At 43.3% G+C, this 10,573-nt stretch overlaps 1 protein-coding gene across 2 annotated transcripts; it reads left to right on the forward strand.

The window, feature by feature from the left end:
• Positions 1-708: 708 nt before the first annotated feature.
• LOC120964024 (uncharacterized) lies at positions 709-3,788 on the forward strand. Of its 2 annotated transcripts, XM_040388474.3 has the most exons (7): positions 709-1,037; positions 1,867-1,939; positions 2,029-2,102; positions 2,203-2,272; positions 2,556-2,719; positions 2,793-2,865; positions 3,374-3,788. In XM_040388474.3, the coding sequence occupies exons 1-7, from the start codon at positions 780-782 to the stop codon at positions 3,550-3,552; spliced, it is 891 nt and encodes a 296-aa protein (XP_040244408.1). In that variant the 5' UTR covers positions 709-779; the 3' UTR covers positions 3,553-3,788. The 2 variants fall into 2 exon arrangements, with proteins under 2 accessions (XP_040244408.1, XP_045084103.1); XM_045228168.2 differs by lacking the exons at positions 1,867-1,939; positions 2,029-2,102.
• The last annotated feature ends 6,785 nt before the right edge of the window (positions 3,789-10,573 follow it).

Below are 10,573 nucleotides of genomic sequence, written 5' to 3' on the forward strand. Positions count from 1 at the left end.
TTTCTAAATACAAAGGTGCGAAACACTAGAATGAATGTGTTACTTTGTTGGATTATCTGAAATTCCACAATTGAGTTTTGAGTTGTTTTTATCAAGAAAAAAAACATGAATTTTGCTACATTTATCATATTACTTGCACTGATTCAATTGACAACTCTAGAAGTTTAGCTAAAGGTTAAAACATCCAGCAATTTCTTTAACAAAAGGTTGGTGCGTTTGTATTTGTTACATTCATGACATGCATAGTTCAAACAGAAATTTAACTGAAAATTAAAGATGACGTCAATCAGAACACATGTAATTTTCTAGGGTAGGAAAATAGTTATTCTAATATCAACTGTCCTAATTCACAAAAGCAAAACTTTAACTTTCCAAATTCGTCTATGACAGTATAAAGTCCATAATAACCTTTGGAAGGGCAATGATGGTACATTACTTCCTAGGAGATGATAGTTATGTCGACCCTTAGAGCTTCTACAACCGGACACCTTATATCTGTGCCAAACTTCTGGAGGGCCTGCCCAGTCATTGTCCGGATGCAAAATTGTCACCCAACCGGACCCCTCGTATTCGGCCCAAATACGTCCACTATGGCCCACCCGCTGCATCAAGACTCGCCCGCCGTGTACAATCTAGCCCACTGTGGCCCACCCGATCCCACATATATTCATCCCCATCTGCACACTCCAGATGAAACCCTAGCCGCACTCCACTCGCCTCCCCCCTCCACTTCCCTCCGCCCGAAAGCTTACTTCCGGCGATCTCTGCCCTTCTCCGACATGGCGGGCAATGGATCCGAGTCTTACACCTCCCTTGTTGACTGCCGGGAGCTCGTCCCACGCGAGACCAACGAGGAGATGGTCGTCCGTGTTGCGCTCCGCCGCTCACGAGAGGAGTACGACAGACAGCGCGCGGACTCCATCCAGCCGGAATCCATTGCGTCCGCCGAAGTGGCGCATGGATCCGGCGCGAGCCGCGTCACCATTGCCTCGCCGGAGGCGGTGCAGTCCATTTGGCGTCCGAACACCGTGCCAAAGGTGCTTATCAATTTGGTACCAACTTCAAATTTCTCTAAATAGAAGGTTAGGGGGATGCGTGCCAGATGTGATAGTTTCTTCTTCTTTAGAAACAAGATGTAATAGTTTAGGGGATTAAAGATGGTGGGTTGCCTTAATTGTGTAGTAGTGAGCTTAGATGCTCATGTTGGAGGCCCAACCCAGAACATGCGCTCTTGCCTTGTCTATGTGTGCGCCGCGCTTGATCTTGCCTCAAAAGAAAAATAAATAAAATGTTAGCTAAGCGATGGAGATGGTGGTGGCGGCCTGGTCTTGCCTCTCGTTCTGCTGTGGAGAAGGCGCAACACGTCGGAGGATGGCCCGAGGCGATGAGTCGCATGGGCGCACATCAACGTATGTCTCGGCGTCGGTACAGCAGCCGCGTCTAGGGATACGGTAGACAACCACAGCAAGCCCGTTCCTTAGTTCGTGTGCTCGTCTTTTCAACTACAGCATGCGGTACTTTTTGTTTTGCTGTGTCAAACTGTACTTGTTCATTCCCTGCAAAGAAAAACTATACTTATTCATATACTTATAAAACTCTGAGAACCCAGCTTGCTCAAACCATTTCTTAAATGATGCAACCATAAGAATGTACAAATGAAATGTTCAACTATTATGTTCTTTAGTTGTTAAAAGTTATCCGTTGGTTTCATCTAGCTATGAACTATGGTCTGGCGACCAAATAGCCACTTTAACTTGTTTTGGAAAGTCTTGGCTAATAGTTCCGTATGACCAGTAGGTGATGTGACAAGTTATTTATATGATTCATTTACTCTGATTCAACTTGAATAATTGATTGTTGTATCAGGCAACATCTATTGATGCTGTACTGAAGGATGCTGGTTTGGAAAGCAAAATCATGGAAGTGCCTAAGAAGTCGGGTTGGGATCTAAACACATCGTGTCTTTCCTACTATTGGTTATTGATCCTCCAAGTTATTAACTTATGTAATTTCAAAATTTCTTTGAAGGCGACGTCACTAAGAACAACAATGATCTGACGAATGATTTACTGCAACCAATTAGGAAAACGCGGGATAATATTGTATGTCTTCTCTTCTGTTTCAGGAAAAAACAATGCTTATTTTTCTTGTGTTTTGTTCTATTTGAGAATCTGATGTGAACTCATTCCTTTTTCGTTTCAGCTTCATAAGGAACACATACTTCAAGATCGAAGTGCTGAATGTGATATGGACATTCAGATTATCCTTACTGGTATTCTACCATTCTTCACATCTAAACATAGTCGAAGTGATACCCACATGTAGGATTTTTATAGCTTTGTGGCAAACATTGTGGGTGTGTTTTGCTGGGAGGCATACCTTTCCCAAAGTATTGTGTTAAATAGTGGTGTACCACACTTTTTCATTGTGGACAAATCGCCCGCCACACTTTCTGACATACATACGTCTGTCGGAAGTGTGAGTTTTTTTGGAAAGAATTTATTTCCATATTTATTCTACATTTTCATTACCCATCATGTTTAAAAATTGCGCAGAAGGGAAAATGACAGCTAAAGTGCTGGCAATAATGGAAAAGTATAAGGCAACCAGCTCAAATATGATGGAAGTTGCCAATCCATCTTGTTGTGGAGATGGTGACAAAACTAGGAGAAATAAGAGGAAGACACTGAAGGAGGTGCTCCTCCACAACAAGTGCCAGGTAAGAAACCTCGAGCTGAAATGCTCATAAGGATGTTAAATTCCACATGTATCGTTGACACTTATCAATGCAGGAGCTCAATGAGATCTGTTATGACATCAAGTGTATAGCCCCAAGATACACAGTATTACCTTCACCAGAAGATGGTATGTATAGATATATTTACTTTTATCTATTTAATTTTCTACATGGACAAGCATTGGGTTCTTTGACCATATAGAAACAATAATTAAGAGTTTCATACAAATGGGTCTTATGCCACTTATTTTCAATGTAGCATCTATTGAATTCAATCCCTATAGTTCCCGCTTAGTTTCATGAATTGAAATGACAACATACATGGTGTACTACACTAATCATGCCTAAGAAAAAGAGTTTTCAAGTGGTCATGTCAATAGACAACCACTTGTTTGTGCTATGTTGTATTGTTAGGTTTATTTAACGCCATCATGGTTCTATCGATGATTGCCAAATGTTTGTCCGTACCTTGTAGGCTCTGTGAGAGATCAGATCTATCCATTGTATTGTAATTAGTTGTCGAGAACTGAATATGTTCCAAGCTAGCAATAACAAATAACTGTTCTTTGATTGCCTACCATCTTCTCACATGTTGTTTCAAGCACTTATTAACCAGTCCTTTTCATATCATTTCAGGAATGTTCCATGCCAATGTACGTTTTACATGCCCTGGTTATGACATGAGCATCACTGGTGGTCCTCATCAGACCCCAGATGGGGCGAGGTGCTCTGCAGCTGCCAATCTGATAACAGAGCTTCACAAGAAGGCAGCGGAAGAAGAACAACAGGAAGATGACGCAAATATTCCTAGTTAAATTCCCAAAGTTGGGTATTAGCAGACGTCCGGAACCACCAGCAATCATTGCACATTGTCTAAGCTCTTTTACCTCTGAGAGCTCGTGTTGCTTTAGTTGTTTGAGTTGTGGATTCTTACTAGGGTAATTTCATGTTGTGGACTTTTATCAGGGCAATTTTGTGTTGTGGATTTCCTCTGGTTGTGAACAATTTTGTGACGTGAGTGAACACAAATTATCGATTTAAATATGGGTCACGCTACGCGTCAACCGACCGATCTTTTTAAAAGACCCGCCGCCTCCTGCACCATTGGATGAGCCATGAATAGCCGTGTGATCTCTCAAATGAGGTGTGTCCAGAATTGCAACAAGGTAGATGTCGCGCAACTCGCGCTACAACAATTGTTGCAAAACCACCAGAGCATTATTTTCGCCAGAATTGTTTTTATTTTGTCTTCAACGTTTTTGCAACAAGATATATGTTGCGTAACTTGCTCTGCAACAATTTCTTTGTTGCAAAACCACCGAAGCGTTATTTTCGCCAATTTTTTTATTTTGTCTTTAACATTTTTTGCAAAATAGATATGTTGCGTGAGAACTTTGGCAACAATGGAAGTATTGCGGAATTAATATTTTTCATCTTCACCTTTTTTTGCATCATAAATGTTGTTGCGGGAGGAGTTCTGCAACATGAATAATGATGCAGAAATTTTTTCACTGAAAAGATGATGTCGTTTGTTGTGTGAATTAAGAAATTTATGCAATATAGATGATGTTGCGAGAGGACTTCTGCAACAAAGCCATTGTTGCGAAAAGTATAACAAAACCATCCTGACCAGAACGACGACGAAGGGCGAGAAGGGAGTCTGGAGCTGCGCAATTAGGCTGATGGTGACCGGAGCGGAGCTCGGGCGTGCGCGCTCGAGCAGCCGCGGCTGCGAGCGGGCGTAAGGAGATGGAGAATACATAAGGAAAGGACAAGAGGATAAGGACACGTGCTGGACATAGGGGGCGGCAGAAGCATTGCGTGTTATCCGCCGGCTGAACAATAGCATTTTCCTTCAAATATACACCTTTTCTATTATTATGGGGCGTGCTACGCGTCGGCCGGCGGATCTTTTAAAATGATCTGCCGCCTCGTGAGTCGTTCGATTATGTGACGTGAGCCGTCAGTTCCCCTTCTCTAATTTTCTGCAACAATACTCTTGTTGCGAAACCTCCTCTTCTCTAATTTCCTGCAACAAGAACTTTGTTGCGAAACCTCATCTTCTTTAATTTCTTGCAACAAGTCCCTTGTTGCAAAACCTCTTCTCTATTTTTTTTGCAACAAGACCCTTGTTGCAAAAATTGCAAACACATGTCCCGCCGCATCTAATTTTCGGTAACAATACACTTGTTGCAAAAAGTGCAACAACATCTCCGGCCGCACCGCGCACAAACACAGTTCTGCAACAACGTTGTTGTTGCAGAAACTTGGAGTAGATGTACGGCGTGGTGATGCGGCTACTGCTAGCGCTAGTGGTGCCAGGAGGGCGATGAGGTTGATGACGCTCCACGCTGGCATGGCGGATCATGATGATCCATCGATTTGGTCGCCGGTAGGCGTTTGGGGTGGAGATCCGGCATGGATGCGCTCACGATGACAACCTACACGCGGCGGCGCTCGGTGATGACAACCTACAGGCTGCAACGCTCGGTGACGACGACCTACATGCGGCGCCGCCTACAGGCTGCCACGCTCGGCGACAACGACCTACAGGTGGTGGCGCTCGGCGACGAGGACCTATAAGCAGGGGCGCTCGGGTTGGCTCGCGTCCTTAGCTGTTGGTCGCGAGTGCTCGGTCTGCAACAGACCATTTGTTTCGGTCAAGCGAACTAAAACAAGGGGCAAGTTGCAAGAACTGTACTAGGATAGAGATTACTTCAAGTCTTTCGATCCAAATAAAATCTGACGTCTACGGAGAAGGTCGATGCCTGCACAAACATCCGCCGGTTGATCGATAGTGTTTCCCTTTATCTATTGCTGCAATTGGCCTAGGTTTAATATATGATTACTTGGTACTACTGTCGGGGATATCAAGCGACATATGCCAGGGGTGGCTTATCATGGATGGGGACAGGAGTACGTTGTCGGGTCCTAGAAGCGGGAGTGAGCGAGATCTTGAATGCCTACAAGTCTTACAAAGGTTCGGGGCTCTCCGTGGAGATAACACCCCTAGTCCTGCTTTACGGGGTCTCCGCATGATGACTATCGTCAATAGAGTAGCTACAAGAGTGCTCCTTGAGCTGTTTCGGCTAGAGGAGGAAGAAGGGCAAGGCTAGCTCCCTATCCTCTCTCTATGTGGGTGTAAGTTGGCTAGCGTTCTGAACCCTTTGCATGGGGTGAGCCTGGGGTTTATATAGGCCTACCCCCAGGGGTACAATGATAATCCGACTGGGTGTAGGACCCGACCGCCAGTGTCCCTGGGCGCCGGTTTCTCCGCCGGCTGCTGGGGCCCGCGGCTTGGTGGGTCCCGCCGGTTGCCGTAAACTCGGCCGACAGGTAGGGCCCGCCGCCTGCGGGCAAGGTTGACTGCTTTACACTGTAGCCTCGCCCTTGATGACGGAGGCTTTGTCGAGGGGCGCATGGCTACAGTCCCGCCACCTAGCAGGCGCTCGCTGTAGCCACACTCCGTCTCATCAGATTAATGGTGCGCAGACTCCGAGGGAAGGGAGGGCCACCTGCTAGGAGTCGGCCTGCTCTCGAAGCCGCCTGCTCGGGGTTCGCCGCCTTCTAGTGGCTCGCGAACAGGTAGGGCCCGCTGTCTGCGTGCCGTACCGACCTCCATCGTGGGAGCATGGCTCCCGCTAACATAGGTGATATCATGGGTTGCGTGGCAACAGTGCCGCGCCGGCCGAGGGCTGTCCGCTTTGTACACCAACACTATGGCCACTTTTGCCCTGGATTCGTGGGTGGCAGGTCGTACTGTAGCCAGGCCCCATCTCGTCATAGTAAATGAGTGCAAACTTTGAGGGGGCGCCGAGCCGCATACTAGATGCCGGCCCCCTGGGGCCGCCTGTTGGGAGCGCGCCGTCTTCTGGTAGCCAGCCCATTGGACCAGTCAGACCAAGGAGTCGGCCCTTCGTCCGGAGGTGTGAGGGGCGCAACCAGCCTTGATGTCTTGAAATACTATGGGGTGCTGATTAGGCTACCCGTGGTCAATCCCTCCGACAACTACATCCGTTCAAAAATAGTTGAAGTTCTGGTTGTCCAAAGTTAAACTAATTTGGAAACATATTAACATCTTGAACACCAAGTTATTATCTTGACATTCTTTATGAAATGTATTTTTATATTATGGGTATTTGATATTATAGGTCTTAGAATATTTTTCTATAGAGTTGGTTAAATTTAAACTAGTGTAACATAGGACAAATATAGAACTTTAATTATTTAGCAAGTGGGCATATGCGAGTTGATATTAGTGTGAGTGTGTGAGCTAATAAGTCAGGTTCGTGAAGCTGGAATAGTGGGCGCTCTCTTCAGATAAGCATGCATCTTCCTTTTATGTACTCAATACTATAGTTTGAATCTGCAAGAGTTCTACATCTGACCGATTTTAGGTCTTCAGCGAAAGCAAGGATGAACACACCAACTCTTAACTATTTTTTTTCTGATATTTGAACAATAAATTATAGGACCTCTTTAGTGGTTGATTAATTTTATTAATTTAGTGATCATTATTTGTTTCCCTTACTATGATTTGAGTCATTTCCCCCCAATGTATTTTAGGCATTTTGCGCACCATCTTGGGAGCCCCACCAACACTCTTACTGGAGTGGAAGCACACCTCCGCCTTTCCTTGTTGTGAGACCTTGTAGCCGACTAATAATTGCTGATTTTAATTAAGACGGAGCTAGGTGATTTGAATTTCTCATAGGTTTTTTCAAGCCTTTTATTTCATTTCAACTTTGATCTCAAAATTCTATATTTTAATTGTGTTTTTTAATTAAGTAGTACCTCGAGATTAGTATTAATAAAATAATGCTTATCTTTGATGTGGTGTTAAATAATGACAAATTAGAACTTCCTCATGCCTTCACCATACTTCCATATTGTCATCTTCCCTTCAAAGATCTCCAACATAATCCACCGCCAACTTACCCACTCCATCATTATCTAATCATCCTTGCCTCTCATCCTCCCTTGACTGTCCATATCCATTGATGTTGCTTCTCTTTATTTGACATCACGAGAAAAGGCGAAGAGGTCTAGCCTCTCTCTCTCTCCCTCTCTCTCTCTCCCTCCCTCCCTCCCCCTCTGTCTCTCTCTCTCTCTCTAAAAGTATAGTTGGACTTAGTGGTATGTTATGATCTTGGCGAGGTTTCCCCCCAAAGGGTGGTCCATCATATGGGTATAGTGTACGACCTTGGCAGGATAAGTCACACTATTCGATCCTTGTCCACGATCATGGACCAGTCAGGATAAGTCACACTATTCAGTCCTTGTCCATGGTCATTGACCAGTCGGGATAAGTCACTTTCCATGGCTACCCGTGGTCAATCCTCCGACAACTACATACGTGCTGATTAGGCTACCCGTGGTCAATCCCTCCGACAACTACATCCGTTCAAAAATAGTTGAAGTTCTGGTTGTCCAAAGTTAAATTTATTTGGAAACATATTAACATCTTGAACACCAAGTTATTATCTTGACATTCTTTATGAAAAGTATTTTTATATTATGGGTATTTGATATTATAGGTCTTAGAATATTTTTCTATAGAGTTGGTTAAATTTAAACTAGTGTAACCTAGGACAAATATAGAACTTCAATTATTTAGGAAGTGGGCAAATGCGAGTTGATAGTAGTGTGAGTGTGTGAGCTAATAAGTCAGGTTCGTGAAGCTGGAATAGTGGGCGCTCTCTTTAGATAAGCATGCATCTTCCTTTTATGTATTCAATACTATAGTTTGAATCTGCAAGAGTTCTACATCTGACCGATTTTAGGTCTTCAGCGAAAGCAAGGATGAACACACCAACTCTTAACTATTTTTTCTGATGTTTGAACAATAAATTATAGGACCTCTTTAGTGGTTGATTAATTTTATTAATTTAGTGATCGTTATTTGTTTCCCTTACTATGATTTGAGTCATTCCCCCCGATGTATCTTAGGCATTCTGCGCACCATCTTGGGAGCCCCACCAACACTCTTACTGGAGTGGAAGCACACCTCCGCCTTTCCTTGTTGTGAGACCTTGTAGCCGACTATAATTGCTGATTTTAATTAAGACGGAGCTAGGTGATTTGAACTTCTCATAGGTTTTTTCAAGCCTTTTATTTCATTTCAACTTTGATCTCAAAATTCTATATTTTAATTGTGTTTTTTAATTAAGTAGTACCTCGAGATTAGTATTAATAAAATAATGCTTATCTTTGATGTGGTGTTAAATAATGACAAATTAGAACATCCTCATGCCTTCACCATACTTCCATATTGTCATCTTCCCTTCAAAGATCTCCAACATAATCCACCGCCAACTTACCCACTCCATCATTATCTATATCATCCTTGCCTCTCATCCTCCCTTGACTGTCCATATCCATTGATGTTGCTTCTCTTTAGTTGACATCACGAGAAAAGGCGATGAGGTCTAGCCTCTCTCTCTCCCTCTCTCTCTCCCTCCCTCCCTCCCTCCCCCCTCTCTCTCTCTAAAAGTATAGTCAGACTTAGTGGTATGTTATGATCTTGGCGAGGTGTCCCCCCAAAGGGTGGTCCATCATATGGGTATAGTGTACGACCTTAGCAGGATAAGTCACACTATTCGATCCTTGTCCACGATCATGGACCAGTCAGGATAAGTCACACTATTCAGTCCTTGTCCATGGTCATTGACCAGTCGGGATAAGTCACTTTCCATGGCTACCCGTGGTCAATCCTCCGACAACTACATACGTGCTGATCAGGCTACCCGTGGTCAATCCCTCCGACAACTACATCCGTTCAAAAATAGTTGAAGTTCTGGTTGTCCAAAGTTAAACTTATTTGGAAACATATTAACATCTTGAACACCAAGTTATTATCTTACATTCTTTATGAAAAGTATTTTTATATTATGGGTATTTGATATTGTAGGTCTTAGAATATTTTTCTATAGAGTTGGTTAAATTTAAACTAGTGTAACATAGGACAAATATAGAACTTCAATTATTTAGGAAGTGGGCATATGCGAGTTGATAGTAGTGTGAGTGTGTGAGCTAATAAGTCAGGTTCGTGAAGCTGGAATAGTGGGCGCTCTCTTCAGATAAGCATGCATCTTCCTTTTATGTATTCAATACTATAGTTTGAATCTGCAAGAGTTCTACATCTGACCGATTTTAGGTCTTCAGCGAAAGCAAGGATGAACACACCAACTCTTAACTATTTTTTCTGATGTTTGAACAATAAATTATAGGACCTCTTTAGTGGTTGATTAATTTTATTAATTTAGTGATCGTTATTTGTTTCCTTTACTATGATTTGAGTCATTCCCCCCGATGTATTTTAGGCATTCTGCGCACCATCTTGGGAGCCCCACCAACACTCTTACTGGAGTGGAAGCACACCTCCGCCTTTCCTTGTTGTGAGACCTTGTAGCCGACTAATAATTGCTGATTTTAATTAAGACGGAGCTAGGTGATTTGAATTTCACATAGGTTTTTTCAAGCCTTTTATTTCATTTCAACTTTGATCTCAAAATTCTATATTTTAATTGTGCTTTTTAATTAAGTAGTACCTCGAGATTAGTATTAATAAAATAATGCTTATCTTTGATGTGGTGGTAAACAATGACAAATTAGAACATCCTCATGCCTTCACCATACTTCCATATTGTCATCTTCCCTTCAAAGATCTCCAACATAATCCACCGCCAACTTACCCACTCCATCATTATCTATATCATCCTTGCCTCTCATCCTCCCTTGACTGTCCATATCCATTGATGTTGCTTCTCTTTATTTGACATCACGAGAAAAGGCGATGAGGTCTAGCCTCTCTCTCTCTCTTCCTCTCTCTCTCCC

Source organism: Aegilops tauschii, chromosome 5 (assembly GCF_002575655.3).
Source record: "Aegilops tauschii subsp. strangulata cultivar AL8/78 chromosome 5, Aet v6.0, whole genome shotgun sequence".
In the NCBI taxonomy this organism is placed as follows: domain Eukaryota; kingdom Viridiplantae; phylum Streptophyta; class Magnoliopsida; order Poales; family Poaceae; genus Aegilops; species Aegilops tauschii.